At 38.0% G+C, this 21270-nt stretch overlaps 1 protein-coding gene across 1 annotated transcript; it reads left to right on the plus strand.

The window, feature by feature from the left end:
* The first annotated feature begins 2807 nt into the window (after positions 1-2807).
* Positions 2808-20699, plus strand: LOC138159644 (uncharacterized). Its single transcript, XM_069085943.1, has 3 exons — positions 2808-3893; positions 17979-18174; positions 19785-20699. Exons 1-3 carry the CDS (start codon positions 2988-2990, stop codon positions 19961-19963), a joined length of 1281 nt encoding a protein of 426 aa, XP_068942044.1. The 5' UTR covers positions 2808-2987; the 3' UTR covers positions 19964-20699.
* The last annotated feature ends 571 nt before the right edge of the window (positions 20700-21270 follow it).

The following is a 21270-nucleotide window of genomic DNA, read 5'->3' on the forward strand; positions in this document are numbered from 1 at the left end:
GATCAAAGAAAATTAATTACTCACAAGTAGGCTCAGGTATTACAATAAAAATGATAATACTACCTAAATTAATTTCCTTATTCAGACCCATACCAAGCAAACTACCAGATGATTACATTACAGAGATGGGGGGAAATACCATTTATATGGAAAAGCAAAAGGTCAAGTATTTCAAAGAAAATAAAAATGCAAGAAGAAAGGGACCAAACAGTACCAGGTCTTAAACTATGCTACAAAACAGTAGTCATCAAAATACCTTTGGTATTGATTAAAAAATAGAGATCTATGAATAGAATATATTATGTTCATGACAAACTGAAGCAAATTAACCTAATAGTCTAGTGTTTGATAAAGCCAAAGATCATAGCAACTAGGATTCACCATTTGACAAAGACCACTAGAAAAACTGCAAAGCAATCTGGGAGAAATTAGATCTAGAACCTAGACCAATACCTCACACTATATGCCAGGATAAGTTCCAACAGCATACATGACTTAGCTATGAAAGATCTACCATAAGCAAATTAAAATCCCAAGGAAATGTTTCCCTTTTAGATGTGTGGCTAGCAGGAAAATTCATGACCAAAGGATATACAAGTTCAGAGAAAATAAAATGAACAATTTTTATTTTATAAAATTACAAAGCTTTTATGCAAACCATACCAATGCAGTTAAGTTTAGAACAGAAATAGTTAACTGCAAAATATGTGTGCATGTGTGTGTGTGGCAAGTTTCTCTGATAAAGGTCTCATATCCAAAATATATAGACAACTGATTCAAATACATACAAATAAAAGCCATTTCCTCCAAAAGAAAAATTTTTGAAGGATAAGAACATGCAGTTCTCAAGGAAAGAAGTTCAAGCTACTAACAGACCAATGAAAAAATATTCTAAATTTCTAATAATTAGGGAAATACTCATTAAAACAGTTCTAAAGTTCTGCTTAACACTCAGCAAATTGTCAAAGTTGACAAAAAATGAAAATTACAAATTTTGGAGGGGTTGCCTGAAAACAGGAACATTCATGAGTAGCTGGTGGAACTGTGGATTGACCCAGTCATGTTGGGAAACAATTTGGAACTATGCCCCCCAAAAATCACTAAACTATTTACCTTGCCATACCACTACAAGGCCTATGTCCCCAAAGAAATCAAAGAAAGATGAAAGGCACTTAAATGTATAAAAATATTTATAGCAGCTCTTTAGAGGTAACCAAAAAAACCCTTGAAACTCAGAAGGTACCTATGAATTGGAGAATAGGTATAATGTCATGCTATTGTATTACAGAGAAACTTGGCTAAACTTACGTGAACCAATCTATAGTGGAGTGACCAGAACTAGGAGAATAATCTTTGCTATAGTGTTATTGCTAAACAAATTTGAAAGACTTAAAAACTTTGATCAATGCAATGACCAACTTCAATTCCAGAGGACCTAGTCAAAAGGAACAGGGAACTAGCCAAAGAGGGGAAAAGCAGTTCAACATGGGTTCATCTAGTCAAAGTCAAATGTTCTGAGTTAGCCTATTGTCAGTGGAAGCACACATGAATGATGATGTTGCAACATGAAACCATATCAAAATCGTCATTTGCCCTAAGTATGATTCTCAGATCAGAGCCCAATGCTTGTAGGGAGGTTCCTTGGACACAAACTGGACAGTAAGGTGATGGAGTCAATATGAAGAATGACACATTTTTGCACATGGTCTATATAGGAATTTGTTTTACTTGATTATACAAATGCATTTGCAAGGGTTTTGGTTATTCTTTTTTTTCTTTCTCAATAGAAGGGGAGGCAAGAGAGAGGTCAAATAGATGCTTATTAATTTAAAAAACTTTAAGTTTTATATAAATGCACTTAATTATTAATCATTATATAATTTTACTTTGGAGGATAGATGTCCAAGTGACCATGTAGGGAATTTATGAGACTCTCTTCTCTATTTGACCCCAATGATTTCTCTATTCTGATACTAAATACTCCCCTGGACAGAGATTGTGCAGCAGTTCTTCATTAGGTGGAAAGAGCATTCCTGGTCAGGATATTATCTTGCACATTAGCAACAGTTAGTTGGTTTCCGTAGGGATCTTTTCCTACAACACTGACTTGGCTGTCTGCTTTCCCAGGAGCCCAATTGGGGAAAAAAGGATAGAGTGGTTAAAGTCATAGGCTGGTATCTACATCTACAGCCACCCAGTGACTGGTTTTTCCACAAAATTATCAAAACTGAAAGGGCTAATCAGCCTCCCTAATTTTATATGTGGGTAAACTGAGGCCCAGAAAAAGGAGCTTGCTAGTCAGAGCCAGGACTTAGGGTCTAGAAAATAATAGTCATTCATTCCTATAACAAACATTTATTAAATGCCAACTAGAACCTGACACTGAACTAGGCATGGAGCTTACAAAGACCAAAATAAATTAATCCCTGCCTTCAAAGAGTTTACCCTCTAGTGGAGGGATATGATATGTGTACAACATGTCCTCTCTTTTCTCTGGAAGGAATGAGTTACAATTTAGACCAAAGTGACCAAAGTAAGAGAGATCTGATGAGTACATTGAGTCATAGATTTTCAGACCTGGGAAAATATAGACCTTATGTGCTTCAATGATCCTTAGAATATAATCTGTTAGAGGGGGGAGGAATTTTAAAACATAGAGCATAGGATGTCAGAACTGGAAGAAATCATAGGACAGAAAATATGAAATTCTATTAATATCTAATCCAGGAGGAGGAGGGGAAGCAGTAGGAGGAGGCATAGGGAGAGGAAGAAAGGGTGGAGATGTGGGAGGAGAAAGAGGAGGAGGAGCCATCAGCCGTGGAGAAGTGTGGAAGGTGGGTACTGCGCTGAGCAGAGAAGTCTGAGACGGAGGCAGTCACCGCCTGAGCAGGTCAGTGAGAGAAGGAAGGCTTGAGGCCGCAGCTGAAGTGCGGCAGGAAAGAGAAGGGAGCTGAGGCCCAGGGTGATTTGAACAGTTGTCTCTGAAGATGGAAGTCATGGGTGGACAAGCCCCCGCTGGGGCTGGAGGTCTGGCAGCCGTAAACATGGGGCCTGAAGCCCTCATCCTAGCTGTGGCAGTGGCTGGAGCTGGAGGGGGGCCATCACCGACGACTGGAAGCGGATCAAGTCCAGAGACCGATACATGGACATGGACATGGACTTGGAAGGGGGAGTGGTCAGGGCAAGATATAGCACTAGGCCCCACATTGGCCGCTCTGTTGCTGCTGTATGCTGCGTTGTGGGCTAGTGTGGTAGAGCTGAGATGGAGGGTCCTGGATCTGGCTCAGCAACAGGAAGAAGAGCCAGAAACAGAGGCAGGGGCAGAGGAAAGGGCAGAGACAAGGACAGAAGCAGAGGCAGGGGCGGAATCAAAGCAGGTGCTGGAGCGGGAGCCTGAGCAGGAGCGGGAGCTCAAACATAAGCGAGAGACAGCGCCCGAGATGGAGACGGAGTCAGAGGCAGACGCAGACGCAGAGGTAGAGGCAGAGCTGGAGGAGCTGCGGGAGCCTTCGGGTGCTTGGGGCCCAAAGGAGCCTGCATCTTTATGTGAGATCGGGCCCTGGACCAATGTGCCTATGCTGGGGATGGGTGCCCACCCTGTGAGACTAGCAGGTGTAGTGGTTGCTGTCCGCTCGGGTCTGGTGCTGAAACTGACGACATTGGACGCAAGAGGAGGCGGTTTGCGGCTGTCCCGCTCACAGCAAATAATCCTAGACGAGGGCGGAATTCGATCCCTGCGTCCTTTGGAAGTGGATTCGGTCCGCACGAACAACTGTAGGAACAATGGACGCTTCTTCCCTCCACTAGGAGCCTTCCAAGAGCACCTTCTTAACCTACTGGAACAGGAGGCCTGCCGAGCAAGGACCAACATCCTCATCTTCCTGGACACCAAGGTAAGGATATCAGGTGGGTGGGCCAGTCTCTGGGGCTGTCTTAGCCACCCATAAAGTGGTCCCAGGATACTATAACTAATTGGTTCTCACCAGCCACATTGTAGGAGGCCCACAAGGCTGACATCCAGCATCTGCCTGGGTATGAAGAAGAGGATGGTGAGGACAAAATTAAATTGGGGAGGTGCAGTATGAAAAGCTGTAAGTCACTCAAAATAGTAGGTAATGTCCACTGACCTCCTTGTCTTCCTCTCACCAAGGTGAGAGAACTGGCATTGAAGAGCAGTGACCTCAGAGATTTGTATGTGAGCCATTCACAGACACAGTCATCTATGCTTCCACATCATGCCCCACCCCCTCACTGCAGAGGGTAGGGAGATTACTATCGAATTCTAGGACCTATTTGTAAGACATTCACAGAATGGGCCACAAAATATTTTGAATTTATATAACTTATGACAGTCCACTATATTTGATCGTCACAACAACTTGTGCAGATTACACAAACATTATGTCCATTATACAAATGTTTAGTTAGATTGGTTAAGTAACTCCCTCCAGGGCCCTTATCACAGAGATCATAATAGAGAGATGATGAAAGGTCCCCAAAGCCTCTGGGTTATCCTCTAGCAGTGATCCAAGCCCTTTCACTCCCTACTGGCCCCTTTCAGGGTGATAAGAGATCATCTGTATTATTTTATAGTAATAAGACCTACTAGAAGGCCCCAAACTACTTCGTGAAATTTGGAAATACTTTTTTTTGTATTTGATTTTCCATTAGTATTTGCCTTCATAGGATTTTTATCTCCAATACACCCAACTTACATGATGCTCTATATTTCAGGAATGTAGACTCCCCAAATTTAAATCCCAACCCTCCTTTGAAGGAGAAGAAAGGCTTTCTAATATACAAAATGCACCATTTTTGCCCTTAACTGTAACTCACTGTACAAGACAAAGATGGGAATTATTTCTATAGAGAAATTATTTTTCTGATACATTGGTCCAAATATGGGCCCCAATCTCTTTCCCTCCCTACAAAAAAAACCTGGCTTTCATAAAACTTGAGTTTAATCTATTATCATCTGTGTCACTGAAAAAACAAGTATGGTAAAAATGAATGTTTGTTTGAATTGTAAGAAACAGGGAAAAAAAAAGCTTTCATCATAATTTTTCCATATAGTAATTTTGGGTAGAACTTGCCAGAGCTTGTTTTATGGCATTTGAAAATTTAAGTCATTTCCATAACATGATAAGGCCTCAGAGAAGAAATTTTGTGTAATTATTTTTCAGTGTATATCTATAAATTTTTTTTCACCAGAATAAGTCTTTCAAATATTTGCTAAGGATTTACTACATGGCAGGCCTTCTGTTTGGTGCTGTTAATACAAAAATTAAAATCAACACAGTGCTTGATCTAAAGATGTTTATATTATAATCATCCTTCCAGAGATATATAATTATATTATAACATTTTATTATGTTAATTATAGCTTATTTTATGTGGTACTTTACATCCATCTTCTTATTTAATTTTTACAATAGCCCTATGAGGTTATTGGATATTATCCCCATTTTATAAAAGTGGAAAAAGACTTAGATATGTTAAATCATTTGCTTATGGTCACACAACTGATAAATGGAAGAGCAGGACTTGAACCCAGGTTTTCTTATATAAAATTCCCCTTACACTGATACCATTGATACCTACCATTTTCAGAGAAAAGACTATGTTCAGTAACCAATTATATTCAGGATAATAAATATTAGGGAATTGTTGAATTTTAGATTCTTAAAAAAATCACAATATGTGTTTTCCTTGGACACATGGAGGAATTCTTGTTGATCTAGTATTTTTATGATTGGGTAGGTCAGAGAGTAAGGCTGATGAATAGACCTTGTTTTTTTTCCTAAACAGAAGCATTTAGTTTGGAGAACAGAAGGCTTATGAAGGAACATAATAGCTGTCTTTAAATCTTTGAAAGATTGTCATGAAGAAGGGATTAGATTGGTTCTGCTCAGTCCAAGGGGACAGAACTAAGATAAATGGATAGGAGGCAGCATGGCATATTGAAAGGATCATTGGATTTTGAATGAGGAGATGAGTTCAAATTTTGGCTCTTATTATTACTAGCTGCATACATAACATTGGGCCAGTAAATCCTCTCTAGGTTATCTCTTTCTTATCTGCAAAGTGAAGAGACTAGATGAAATCAGACTAAAGTATCTTTCAACTCCAAATCCTTTAACTTCCTATATAAATTGCAAGAAGGTAGATTTTGACTTGATGTAAGCATAATCTTAATTGACAGAGCTTTCCAAACATGAATAGAAGATAGTGGGTTCCTGCTTCTTGAAGTGGAAGCTGTATAGACACTTGGTGATGGATGTTTTCCCCTTTTTCTTTTCATTTTGGAGGAGGAAGGCAGGGCAATTGGGGTTAAGTGAATTGCCCAAGATTACATGGCTAGTGAGTGTAAAGTGTCTGAGGCAGGATTTGAACTCAGGTCCTCCTGACTCCAGGGAAAGTGCTCTATTCACTGCACCACTTAGCTGCCCCTTGATGTTTTAAAGAGGGTTTCTGTTAGATGCAGGTTGAACTCCATGCCTCTAATGTTTTCTCAGTCTGAAATTTTATAGTGGCAAGCAATTTAACTGGAATAAAGTAAAATAATTACATTTATTAAAAGAAAATAAATCTTACAACTTTTAACATCTTACAAAACCTTCTCTAATATGAAATAGATCCTCCTTTTGCTGCAAACCCTTGATTTATATATTCTTTTAATTTTTTTTATCAGGACACTAAATTTTTATCACATTCTTATTATATCTTTAATGAACTATCCATTTCCCCCTCTATAGCCTTGATTCTATTCCACAAGTTTTTAGTGACACTCCCATTGAGTTCCTATGCTATTGATACATGGTTATCTCTACCTCCTTAAGCTTTTGTGACATGTGTAAATGTATAAGCTATATATAGTATGGCATATAGTATTCAATCTTCATTTGGGAATTTCTGAGACTCCAGAATAATTCTGCTCCATATATTATTATATTTGGTAGTATGGTAGAGTGTTTAGAAAGTCAGACTTAGAACCTGAAAAACCTAGGTATAATTCTCATTCCTGACATATACTGGTTTATGACACTAGCCAAGTAAGTCACTTAATCTTTCAGTGTTGTAGGTAAGACTAAGTGCAAAAAAAGGAGCCAATCTGGTTGGGGAATTTTAGGGTTTAGGGAATTTCTCACCCAGGAGATCTTTATCCCAATGAAATCATGAGTCATGTCCCTGTCCCCCACAGTCCTCTAGAATTCTAGGCCCAGTAGCATGTTAAAAATTTTCCAAAAAATTTTTTGGAGAGTGGGTGTTTGAATGTCTGGTAAAGATGCCCAAAACTTACAGGGTCATTTAGACTTCTGACAATGGTTTCTGTTATGGCCTTGAGTGAAAAAAGTGAATTTTAATAGTAAAAATTACCTTTCTCCAGGCTTCAGTACTCCAGTCTTTGTTTTGTCTATGACATGCATGTTTTCTTCATAAGAATAATTAGCTTCCTTTTTAAACTCTTCCCACAGCACTTTCAACTTCAGGAAATCTATGCTGTGGCACACTGTAGAAGAATCTATAAAATCCCTCTATAGGTCTGTTCTAAGTTTATGAAGATTAATTAGGCTGTTTTGCAGCAATAACTTGTCAATTGGGGGCTTTTAATCCCACTTTTTTTTGTAATTTGGTACAACTAATCTTATTTTATTGTGGACTTTTCCCCATAGAGTGCCAATAGCCAATACCATCAGCAGTCACTGAGGTGGGGGCTCTTTAAAAGCCATAGCTTTTGTACATTTCCTTGGAGTAATATATGTTCTTAAAGACTACAAAATTTAATAAAACACTCACAAGAAAAGAGAACAATGAACCCTATTATAGGGGTTTTGTGCCAAGACACTGTCATGGTTTCCTTACTTGTCTGGCCATACTTTTTAGTCTTCTTTGCTGGGTCATCATCTATGTATCAACCCCTTTTCATGGTTATATCCTTGAGCTCATTCTTTGGCCCTCTTGTCTTTCTCAACTTCCTCCTGGTGAGCTCACCACCTTCCACCAGTTCAATTATCATCTCTACACAAATAACTACCAAATCTATATACCCAACACTTATCTCTCTCTTGAGTTCCTGTCCAACTAACCACCTGATGGATATCTCCAAATTGATATCTCATAACATTCAAAACAGATCTCATTATCTTTCCCCCCTTTTTCCCCTAACTTCTCTAATTTCATTGAGGGAACTATTATCCTTTTAGTCACCCAACCTTGAAGCCCAAATCATCCTTGACTTTTCACTCTCCCTCATGCACTTCCCTCCTTGCCCATCTGTAATCAGCTGCCAAAATCTGTCAATTCTGCCTCGATCACACGTCTCATATCCCCTTTAAATCTATTCATGTAGCTACCACTCTAGTTCAAACCCTCATCACCTCTCATTTGGGTTATTACAATGATCTTCTCATTGGTCTTCCAATCTTCAGTCTGTTCCCTCTCAGATCCATTCTTTATACTGCACTTAAAATGACATTGTTAAAAGTACAGTTTTGACCATATCACTCATCTACTCAAGAAGTTTCATTATCTCCCTTTTTCCTTTAAAATGTAAGTTTCCACAATAAAGATTTTGTTTTCCACTTCAATTGATCCTCAGCCAAATGGTCTCCACTGTACTTCTCTCCCACTGGTTTCAGTCAGTCATTGAGTCAAAAATATTTATTAAGCACCTATAATGTGTCAGGCACTGTGCTGAGCACTGGGTATATAAAAAGAGGTAAAAGGAAAGTTCTTGCCTTCAAAGAACTTACAGTCTAATAGAGAAGACAACAAACAAACAAATATAAACAAACAAGCTATATAGAGGATAAATAGGAAATAATTGACAGAGAGAAAGCACTAGAAATGAGAGGGGTTGTGAAAGGCTTCCTGTAGAAAATAGGATTTTAGCTGGGCCTTTAGGCAGAGAAGCTAGTAGGTGGATATTAGAAGGGAGAGCATTCCAGGCATGGGAAACACCCAGAGAAAATGTCCAGAGCCAGGATATGGAGTGTCTTGTTCATGAAACATCAAGAAAGCCAAAGTCACTGGATTGAAAAGTGTCAGAAAGGAAGGTGTAAGAAGACTGTGGAGGTGGGAAGGAGCTAGATGATGAAGGACTTTGTACCTCAAACAGAAGATTTTATATTTGATCCTAGAAGGCATTAGGAAGTCACTGGAATTTATTGAGTAGGGGTGTTGGGGTGGGGGAGGGTGTTTCCTAAATTAGGAAAATCACTTTGGTAATTGAATGGACTAAAAAGACAGTGGGGAGATATTTGAGGCAGGCAGACCCACCAGCAGGCTATTGCAATAAACTATGTGAACTTGTGAGGGACTTCATTAGAGTGATGGTAGTGTCAGAGGAGAGAAGGGAGTGTATTCGAGAAATGTTGCAAAGGTGAAGTCGACATGTTGGATATGGTGGGTGGCAGTGAGTAGTTAAGTTAGGTTGGTGGTCTGAGGGACCAGGAGGAAGGTGTTGCCCCCTACAGTAATAAGGAATATAGGAGGTGGGGAGACTTTAGGAGGGAAGATAATAAATTTAGTTTTAGATGTGTTGACTTTAACATGTATACTAGACATCCAGTGGTTTGTGGATTTCTTTCTATTGTTATTAATATACAATACTACTCCATTGCTATTCATTATTTACCCTATTACATTGAATGGGTTACACCTTCCTAGAGCCATATTCTAATAATCCTTTCGATTCCCATTCTAGCAGGTCTGGAAAATATTTATGGATTCACATTTGCTTTCCTTTGTTAATTTCTCTTGCTAACATATTTATTACCCATATTTTCTTTGTATCTCATTAGCATATGTAGTCCTCACACTGATGCAATTGTGACCCTTCCACATGCTCTCATCTTTTGCAATTCATCCATATTTCTCTATAAATTCTCTATAGGGGATTTATCCAATATACTGGAGGCATTCTTTGGACTTTTTTATTTTTTAGAAATAATTTGTTAATTACAATTTAGCACCTAGGCAAACCCTTTGTTATCCCACATTCTTGGTATATATCACTGACAAGTCTCCTTTTCCAGACTTTAATAATGTCTTTTATGCCATTTCTTCTATGGAAGTCATGCTTGATATATTGCTATAGATGACTTACACCCACCCCTCTTCACATACATCCATCTTTTTCAAGGCACCCAGAATTGTTTTTTCATCATTGTGGTGTTCCGTTATTTGTAGCCATATGCCATCACTAGGAGATTTCTATTCAAGAGGTGAACTGTAGTGTTGACACTCACAGTAGGTTATTGCAGTGTATTTGTTTTTAACGTAAACGTACACCCACAATTTGTTTTTCCTCTAGGAAGCATTGTAAAAATCTGTATACCACTTAAAATGGTCTGGTTAGTGGACTTGAGTCTGGTACTGACTAGCTATATAATATTTAACAAGACATTTCCCTTCTCTTTCCTCATATATATGACCTGTAAGGCCCCTTTTTGCATTCTGTTTTGTCTTCTGAAATGCCTTCTAGCTTTGGCATTCTAAGCTGTACATTCTAGGGTCTCTGTTCTTTTAAAGCTAATGGAAAAACTCAGATTAGTATTCTAGCTACTTCATGGTAGAAAATGAAGATTTCACTGACGTGATAAACATTTCAGGCTCGTAAAGGTCAAAGGCAGACATTTTAGAAGCTCAGAAGTGTTTACTTGAGGGTGTGAGATTCAGTTACTCTCCAGCTATTTTGTTCTTGGTCTGTTTTCTCATTTAAGTCAATAAAAAATTTTTATCAAATGGATTTGATGATGGTCAAAGGCTATACAGATCAGTGTGACTAACTTGTAGCTGATTTAATCACCATCCTCAATACTTAGTAGCTGGTTCTAGTGTATTTTTAAATGAGTGATCTTTTGGATTGTAAGAAGAGAGCAACAGGGCTGAAGAATAAAGCAGCAATATAGCCATTCTACCTTGACTGGTAAATCGGTTATTTTATTTTATTTTATTTTTATTCTGAACCTAACAAATGCTAAAGAAAAAGGGCATCTCCATACACATAGGAGAACAGAAAAAGAGGACAATATACAAAACTGTGAATCTCAGTTACATACAGTTTGCTTTCCTTTAAAAATACATAACAAATTCAAGGTCATTTTTAAAGCTGTCCTCTTTGCCTTGGAGTCTTTCTGGCCTTGTTTCAGTTCTCTTTTGTGCATTAAAAAATTATTGAATGACCTTGTTTTCTCTCTTCCTTCCTTCCTTCCTTCCTTCCTTCCTTCCTTCCTTCCTTCCTTCCTTCCTTCCTTCCTTCCTTCCTTCCTTCTTTCCTTCCTACTACCCCATCCCAATCCTCTTTCCAACTCATACCTCAATTGAAGAAAAGAAAAAGGATAACATGAAATAATATGAATAATCAATTATAATAAATCCCACATTTTCCATGTCTAAAAAATGGTTGGATATTTCATTAATCAGAGTTTTTAAGTCTTTCAAAGTTATGTTTATTTTGTATAAATAACTGTATAAATTGTTTTCGGAGTCCTTCTTACTTTGCTCTGTATCACTTCAAACAAGACTTCTCAGAAACTATCCTTTTAATAATTTCTCATAGCAAAATATATTACATTCATATGTCATATTTGTTCAGTCATTCCCTAATTGATGGTAAGCCTCTTAATTTGTAATCCTTAAAAGAGCTGCTATGAGTATTTTTTGTACTTATTTTGGATTTATTTTTTTGTACTGGGGTCTCTTCCATCTTTTTTTGGTTTTTGTTCTTTGTGTTTTGGGGTTTGTTTGTTTTTTGGTGAAGTATCAAAGGGAATATACAATATAGTGGCTTTTAGGACATAATTCCAAATTGCTTTTCAGAATGGATGAACTAATTCACAGTTTCATGTGCATTCACATGGCATCACTACTTTCCTTCCAACACTTTCTATTATTTCCTATAATATTTTTATTGACCTTTTGTTCCTCCAAATAAATTTCATTATTATTTTTCCTAGCTTTATAAAGTAATCCTCTGATATTTTAATTGGTATGGCACTAAGTAATTAATACTATCATTCCTATTCTATTGGCACAGTCTATCCATGAGCAATTACTATTTCTCCAACTATTTTGGTCAGTATTTCTGTAAAGAGTGTTTTGTAGTAATTGGTAGCTAGGTGGCACAGTGGTTAGAGTGCTGGGCCTAGAGACAAGAAGACCTGAGTTTAAGTCCAGCCCCAGGCACTTACTAGCTGTGGCAAGTCACTTGACCTCTGTTTTTCTCAGTTTTCCCAAATATAAGATGGAGATACCTCCCAGAGTTGCCTATGATTGTAAAATGAGTTAATATTTGTAAAGCACTTAGTACAGTGCCTGGAACATAGTAAGTACTAGATTAATATTAGCAGTTATTTGCTATATCCATATAGTTCATGTGTGTCTTGGTGGATAGACTCCCAAATATTTTATACATTCTATAAGTTATTTTGAATGTAATTTCTCTTATTTTACTTTTTGCTTTTATTTTATTTTTTGCTTTTTGAAGGCAAGTGGGGTTAAGTGACTTGCCCAAAGTCATACAGCTAGTTTTTGTGTTAAGTGTCTGAGACTGAATTTGAACTCAGGACCTCCTGACTCCAGGGCCGGTGCTCTATTCACTGCGCCACCTAGCCGCCCCATGTAATTCCACTTACTATCTCTTCCTGCTGGGTTTTGTTAGCAATATGCAGAAAAGCTAATGATTTATATAGATTTATTTTCTATCCTGTAACATTTCCTTGAGTGTTTTCTTCTCCAAGCTAAACATATACTGTTTTCTCAGCCTATCTTTATATGGCATAATTTTAAAGCCATTATTTATCATCCTGGTTGCCCTCCTTTGGATGCTCTACATCTTATCTATGTCCCACCTAAAATGTAGCACCCTGAAGCAAACATAATACTTTGTTGTCTGACTGGGGCAAATAAAGTAGAACTTTCATCTTCCTAGTTATGGACACTAAATCTTTCTATGACTGCCTGAGATCACACTGGCTTTTTGGGTGCCACAATAATACCATTGACTCATATGGAGCTTGCAGTCCACTGTTTCTCAATCATATGTGTAGTCACACTTTGTAACATGAAATCAGTTTTTTTTAACCTGTGTTTAAGATTTTACATTCATTTCTATTGAATTTCACCATATTCATTTTGCTCCAACATTCTAAATTTAAAATATCCTTTTGAGTCCTATCTATAGAAGCCATTGTTCTTAGATTAGTGTTTTCTGCAAATTTAATAATCCCATCATAGATACATTTATTGAAGTCACTGACAAAATGATGAATCACAGAACCAAAAACAAAACATGTGATACTCCATTAGCTTTTGCCTTCCAAATTGCCATTAATAACTATTCTTTGGCTCTAGTAATTCAGCCAGTTTCAAATCCACTAACTCTTCTCTCCATGTTGTTCAAAAGGATAGCAGGATAGACCATGTTAAACACTTTACTAAAATCAAGGTAAACTATATCTAGTTGTAGACTGGAACCAGTTTGTTACCTCCAAGAGAAATTATTATTAAATTTTTCAGTATGTGCTAAAAATTTCCTACAAGTAGGAAATCAGCAAATTTTACAAGTCATGGCTTGGCTTATTAGTTAACTGATTTTTCAGATTTAAGAAAGTAATGGAGAAAATGTTAATAATGCAAATTGTGATTTAAAGTGTTTCCTGTGTCTATTTTTCCTCAAGAGTCAGTTGTTAAAAACTTACTAGCACACATCTGAATAGCATTTTCCTTATCTATCGGTTTAGTAATCTTGTCAGAAGAGGAAATGAGATTAGTCTGGTATATGATTTATTTTAAGTCAAACTATATGTCCCTCTATGATCACTGCTTTTTTTCTAGATGCACATTAGAACCATCTGTCAAATAATATGTCAAATTTTCCAGGAATGGTAATGATTCAACAGTCACATTTTTCTAGCTATTTCAGAACTTTTCATGTGATGAGCAACATGATCTAGCAGAAATGTGGAGTAAGGAGAAACCTTGGTTCAAATCCATGTTCTGAAACTAGTTTATGACCATAAGAAAATAATTTAATTTTTTTTGTCCCTTCAGCTTTCATCGGTAAAGTGAATATAATACCTATGGCATTTTCCTCAGATATCTATAGTATGGATTAAATGATGTGTCTGTGGATCACTTTGCAACCCTTAAAGTGGTACATAAATGTAAATTGTTATTACTCTGGGATATAGTTCAAATGGGCCTGGTGACTTCAGCTCATCAAAGTACTCTCTTCCTATATACAGGCTTATATTGGGTTTCAACTCCCTGACAATAATTTTTATTCTTTCCTTTCCACTCCAATAGACTATTCTCCTTGACAGAGAAAACAGAAACAAAATATAAGTTGAATAATTCTATATTCTCTTAGTTATGGTAGCTAGGTAGTACAGTAGATAGAGCATTGATCCCATAGTCAGGACAACTTGAGTTCAAATATAGCTTTAGACATTTACTTATTAACGATGTTACCCTGAGCAAGTCACTTAACCTCTGTCTGCTTCAGTTTTCTCATCTCTAAAATGAGGATAATAATAGTGCCTACTTCTTAAGGTTCCTGTGAGGATTACATGAGAAAGCATTTGTAAAGCACTTAGCACAATGCCTAGCTTGCAATAGGTACTATATAAATGCTAGCTATTGTTAGCATTACCATGACATCATTATATCATCCACTTTAAAGAGAAATCATATCTTCTTTGATCTTTTTCTTCAATTTAACTTTAAAAAAATCTTTTTTTATTGCTCATCCCATTCATTGGCAGCTTCAGCTGATTCTGAACCTTAGCATTCTAAACAATATTCTCATAGTATTGTGTTACACTTTAGTATTTATCCTCTTACCTAACCTTGCTTCCATCTGCAATACAGCTTTAAAAAAATCTGGTTGATGAATTCCTCATATATCAGTTTCTGTCTAAAAAATTCCACATGAATTTCATTTCTGTCCAAATAGCCTACAGTATACTCCAGTGTCAGTATCACTTTGTTTCTGCTTCTTTTGATTTTAATTGAATTGGGTATATCACCTTCCCATCTCTGGGTCTCCATTTTCTCATCTCTAAATGAGCTGGTGTTTGGACAAGATGGTTTCCAAGATATCTTCCACTTCTAGCATTCTATGATCTATAATCTAAAATAATTTCCCTTTTCATTCATTCTCAATCTTAAAGTTCCCTTTTAAAGTTTTAAAACAGTTTCTACCAGATTATTTCACCTCCCATTTCTGTAAAGGACATGCTAGATCTAGGAAAAACAATTTTAAAAAATAAAGCTATTATAGCCCTTCAGAGTTTTCAAGGCACTTTACATATTTTATCTCATGTGAGTTTTTACAACAACCCTGTGATGTAGTCTTATTATTTCCATTTTACAGATGAAGAAACTGAAGCTCAGAGATTTTAAGTGACTTGCTCTGAGTTAAAGAATTAGTGTCAGAGATCAAATTTCAACCTAGTTATTCCTCATTCCAATGTAAGTGCTATATTATACCACAGTCCTGTAATCTATTTATCAGTTACTGGAAGATCATTGAATCTCAGAGCTGCAAAGTCTCACAGATGGCACTGAATCTGCATAGGAATCTTCTCTACAACTCCCCAACAAATGGTCATTCAACTTTTACCTGAAGACTGAATCGACTGAAGGTAGCAAGGTTCTTATGGACAATATTGTCACTTGTCTTGAGCTTCAGTTCCCTATTTGGAACCAGTTTGTTTCATATTTCTTAGACCAAATAGATTTTTCCTTGATAGAGAAAAGCAAAGCAAAAATAACACTAACATTTTTCAAAAGAAATAGAATACTGATCTAATTGGCAGCAGGAATGGGATGATCCTGTGTTTTATCTACCATAAGCAAGATAAAGGAAATTATTTGAGAGATTCATTCTTTAGGTAACCCTTGGACATATAAGTTCTCTTTACCAAAGGGGATTGATATCCCTAGCATAGACAGAAGGCAAAAAACTTCTGTGTATGGTTTGGACTAGATGGCCTTTGTGGTTCTTTCCATCTTTCAAAAACAAATTCTGTGATGATTTTCCTGACTATATTATATCCTTGATCTTCAAAATCCTTCTTGAGCTCCTCCATGGCCTGTAACCAATTCATATTTTTCTTGGAAGCTGTTGGTACAGGAGTTCTGACTTCATTGTCTTCCTCCCATTCCATGCTTTGATCCTTTTTGTCCCCAAAAAAGGAATCTAAGGTTTGATTGCTGTGCTTGCTTTGCTTCCTTTGCTTGCTAATGTTGCCACTCAATTACTTGACTTTTGAGCTCTTTGCCACAGTAGAACTCTGCCTCCAGAGGGGGAAGCTTTGTCCCAAATATCTGGGGTTTTCACAGCTGCCAGAGCTATTAGTTGGGTGCCCTGTCTGCAGCCTCCACATGCTCTGGCTCACTGGACACACACCTCAGGTCCAACACCCAAGACCATGATGCAGATCCAGGCAGGTTAAAGCAAGAGCAGTTACCCTCTGAATGTTCTCTTGGTCCCTGTACAATCTGCAGGCCAGGAGCTCTGAAGCAGCCACGTTGAGGCAGCTGCATGGCTGCTGCCCCTCCATCACTTCTTGCTCTGGGGGCAGAGGCCAGACTGTGCTCCCTCTGTCCCCCAAAGTTCCAAAAGAGTTCTACGCTGACCTTTTACTTTGTCTTTGGAATAATGGGTTGATAATTCTGGAAACTGCCACAGCTGCTGTTGATCCACTCTCCCGAAGTCCACTCCAACTGCTGCTGGTAGGGGCCACCCTGGGGCTAAAACCAGGGCCTCACACAGGGCTGGGCTTAGCTCCCAGCACACTGAGATGGATCCAGCCTGCCAGGCTGCCTTTAGTGGGATGTTTGTTTCTCTCTGTCACTTTATGGGTTCTGTAGCTCTAAAATATGTTTAGAGACATATTTTATAGATATTTGAGGTGGTTATGGGGAGAGCTCATGGAGTTTTCCTGCTTCTATGCCACCATCTTGGCTCTTCCCCCTGACTATATTATTTCCTACATTTAGAACAGAACTAGTAAGTGTCGGAGGTGGTATTCAAACCCAGGTCTTCCTCATTCCAGGTCCTATGTTCTCTCTACTATACTATCTTATCTCTGCAAGGTAGATCCTGATGTTTTCAAACAAAATCTTACCTGCATGTGTAGATATGTATGCCCTTCCTACTTATTCAACCTCAACTTTCCCCATAATTTGAAAAATAAGGTTAAAGCACTTTCTTATCAGTTATGAAAATCCCGCTGACTCTACTCCAGAGCTGATTTGGGCTCCATTCCTGCCCACAATAGAGAGGGATGTGGGTCAAATGAGAATGGAACTGGAGTCATCAATTATGAGGGTCCTAAGAAGGACCCTTAGCTCCTTTTACTTTTTCTATGTGGATCTTTCAGTCCCCTCCATATTATCCTGGCAAGATCCCTGAGGTCCAGTGGTGACATGCAAAAGGCATCTAGTTTCTAGATTTGGGAACTGACTCCTGGGGAAAGTATTTTTCCCAGTCCTAATTCAGGGTTGAGATCCAGAAATAACTAGCTATGTTTCAGTGGAAAATGTACTGGATTTGGAGTCTGAGAATTCCATTTTCAGCCCTGGTTTTGCCACTCACTGTGTGATCCTGAGTAAGCCCTTTTCCCCCTCTGGGTCTCAGTTCCTTCTTCCATAAAATCACTGTGATGGAATAGATAATGTCTGTCATTCTTTCCAAGGATAGGCATTATGGTCTGTGATGTCTAATGGAGTATCTCATTCTTGCTTTATCAATTACTAGTTTTGTGACCTTGGTTCAAGTCATTTCTTCTCTCCAAACACCAGAATGTAAAAAGAGATTAATAAACCCTGCTTTTCCTCCCATAGAAGACTGGTATGAGGTACAAATGAGATGATGAACATAAAGTATGATTGTATTCAAGAGTATAATGCAATCTCTTTAGTAAAATCATCACCAAACTTTGATCTCCTTTTCTCTGTTCTTTCAGGCAATGAAGAAAATCTACCATCAGGTTTTCAATGCCTATACAATGAATGGAGACAAAAAAGTGAATGGCCTGTCACTCCAGCAACTCCTTGAGATCTTGCTATCTTGCAAGAAGATTACAACTACCTATATTAAGAGGAACAATATTGCTGTCATGGTGGAGGGAGAAGATGCACATCTGCTCAACTTTGATACTGGTGAGCTGTCAACCCTCCACAAAGTTCCAAAATGTATATCCAAGGTATTTGTAATCAGAGAAGGGATGTGTGTCAGAGTTGGAACCATCTTCAAAGGGTATCAGTGTCAACCTTGACCTGAAGACGAGCCATGGAGGGACCCCAATACCCTTAATTTATAGATGAGGAAACTGTGGTCCTACAAATTTAAGGTGCTTTCCCAAGGTCATACAGGTAGTAAGTGTCAGCAGACATTTATTAAGAGCCCACTATATGCCAGGCACTATGCTATGGGAGGGGTATATAAAAAGAAGCAAAAAATTGTCCCTGCCCTCAAAGAGTTCACAATCAAGTGGATTTTGAACCCTGGTCCTCTGATTCAAACAGTATTCTATTGCACAGTGCTTAATCTCCCCTACAGCATCAACAAACTGTCACCAAGCTTTTCCTTGAGGCCCTCCAGGGATGGAGAATTCACTACCTTCCAAGGAAGGTCTTACCAGAGCTTTAATTTCAAGGAAGTTTTCCCTTGGAAAAACTTAGTTACTAGCAGTAACTACTCCTAGTTCTAAACTCTGGGGCCAAGCAGAACTAATTTGGTCTACTTTAACAAAGTGCTTCAGATAAACAAGTTTCCTAAATCTAAGGATTTAGAGCTAGAAGAGATCTTAGAGGTCTTCTAATCAAATCCCTTGTTAAAAATAAGGAACACAAGCCCCAGAGAGGTCAAATGACTTGGCCCCAAATTATTCATTTGGTTGGGGGTTTTTTAGGCCATTGGGTTTAAGTGACTTGCCCAGGGTCACACAGCTAGTGTCTCAGGCCAAATTTGAACTCAGGTTCTCCTGATTTCAGGGTCAGTGCTCTATCCACTGTACCACCTAGAAATGATTAATTTAATAAGAAGAAGAGCCAGGATTCAAACCCAGATCTTCTGCCTTGAAATCCAGTGCTCTTCTGCTCTACCAAGTTGCTTCTCTTTCCCAGGCTAGACAGCTCCAATTCTTTCAATCCATGTTCATTTAGCATAGTCTCTAAATGCGTCCCTCCCCCATCCTGTCTCCAGCCTTAGCTGTCCTCCTTTGAACAATCTCAGGTTGCTTTCAGTGTCCTTGCTGAAAATGGGAAATGAATACAGCACTTCAGCTACCACATTCTTAGTGTTGCACATCATGCTTCTATTCATTTACTTGAATAACTGCCTGGCATTTAGGCTCTAACTGACTCTGGGAGGAAAAAATATTGGAGAGAGAATTTTTAATGACTGCCGTGCTTGGGGAGAAAAATGAGGGACATGGGGAGAGACACACAGAGACAATAATATTGATATTTCATGTGGTACTGTACAGTTTATAATGTGCTTTCCCCAAGATGATCCAACAAGGAAGGTTATGCATGCATCATCATCATCATTTTACAGATGAGGGAAAAAAATCTCAGAAAGGGGGAAGAGCTTGCAGTCAAAGTCTGCTTTCCTTTATCTTATACTTCTTTGTAACACACAGTGTACCTATACATTTCAATTTCAAAGTAAAATCCAAGTTGTACTTCTTATGTAAGTTTATCTTGATCTAATAGTCAAATTTTAATCACCACTTATCATCTTCTTTTTGAATCTGAATTCTTTCCAGAGTATGGTGTGGATCTTGGACCAAGGGGCCTGGAATCAAATGAAGAATTAGCCACCAACATAGCAACAGCCGGGGATCGTAGAGATGTTTTCCAACCTTTGTCAGCTAACGCTAAACAGTCCAGAGAAATTGTTGAAGGATCCAAAAGTGATGGGCTATTTGGTGCTCACTTTGAGTGAATAGAGCAAGGAGAACAAGTCTTCCATAAATGGTAGACCTATCTAGCCAGCATATTCTTGCAAAATCCTCCAAATTTAGTCAAAATATTCCTAGGAAGCAAATGGTGTCATCATGGTTCCAGGCCTTTAAACGGAGGCCAAAAAAAAAAGGGTTATAAAATATAAGATTCCAATGAACTCTCAAGTTCACACACTGGAAACTCACACACACATTTACACACACACATACATACTCTACTGTTCTATTTAGTATTCCCTGGGTTACCTAGGATAAAAAAAAAATGCAGCATTTGATCCCTTAGGATTTTCACAAGAAAGAGTGAGGTACTAGGGTCTGTCTACCCCCCATACTTGTAAAGTATCATCTTAGAAAGTCATACTAGGAAGGGACCTTAGAACATAGAAAACAAAATGTGAGAGCTGGGAGGGACCTCAGAACATAGTACAGAGGATATCACATTTTGGAGGGATCTTAGAGAAGCTTCATTAGAGGAGTCTGCAGTTAGCTTTAGTGTCTCTCTTCAAATATGTGCCAAAATAAGGAATGGAGACTATACTTGTATGTCAATTCTCTTCATTAATGCACTATGAGTCACCCCATTAGAGAACTGTTGATTGTGTATGATCCTATAAATAATGTCCATCTGTAATGCATAGTTATTTAAGTGATATTATTGTTTCTTATATAGTATATGAATATTGTTGGTCTTTTTTGTATTGTATTACTGCATAAGTTAAATAAATATATAAAACAGTACTTATGAAGTTGGTGGAAAATTCTCTAAAAAGAAATGAAGTGTAAGAATTGAAAAGAAATGTTTACTTAGATACTTACTAGACTGGGAGTTCCCTGATAGTATAGATTGTATCTTATCTAAAATTTTATTCCCTCCACCCCCTTCCCTTTCCCCACCATCAAATATTGTGCCCAAGCCATAATATAAAGCTTAAGGAATGTTTCTTGAATACGTGAACACACGAATGGTTAAATCCATGATTTCATCAGTGAAGTGGTCCTTCCATCAACGCAGATCCTCCAGTCTTCTCAGACTTTGTAATTCTTGGCTATATTTCCCTCTCCCCCCTTAACCACTGGATCATAGTGACGCCCAGCAAATAACATAGCTGTTACTGAATAAACTGTTCTCTTAGGTCTGCTCATTTCACCTTGCATCAGTTCATATAAGCTTTGCCAGGTTTTTCTGAAACCATCTTCATCATTTCTTACAGCACAATAGTATTCTATCACATTCATATACCATAGCTTATTCACCCAGTCCCCAATTAATGAATTGTCCCTCAGTTTT

Source organism: Petaurus breviceps, unplaced genomic scaffold (assembly GCF_028583685.1).
Source record: "Petaurus breviceps papuanus isolate PSGF00001 unplaced genomic scaffold, PetGlider_PUasm1.0 176, whole genome shotgun sequence".
Lineage (NCBI taxonomy): Eukaryota > Metazoa > Chordata > Mammalia > Diprotodontia > Petauridae > Petaurus > Petaurus breviceps.

Bases quoted from the DNA above. Each gene is read 5' to 3' on its own strand.
- LOC138159644 (XM_069085943.1), top strand. From the start codon at position 2,988: ATGGAAGTCATGGGTGGACAAGCCCCCGCTGGGGCTGGAGGTCTGGCA. The intron at 3,894-17,978 runs GTAAGGATATCA...CTGTTCTTTCAG, and splicing joins TCATCTTCCTGGACACCAAG to GCAATGAAGAAAATCTACCA. The intron at 18,175-19,784 runs GTGAGCTGTCAA...AATTCTTTCCAG, and splicing joins TCTGCTCAACTTTGATACTG to AGTATGGTGTGGATCTTGGA.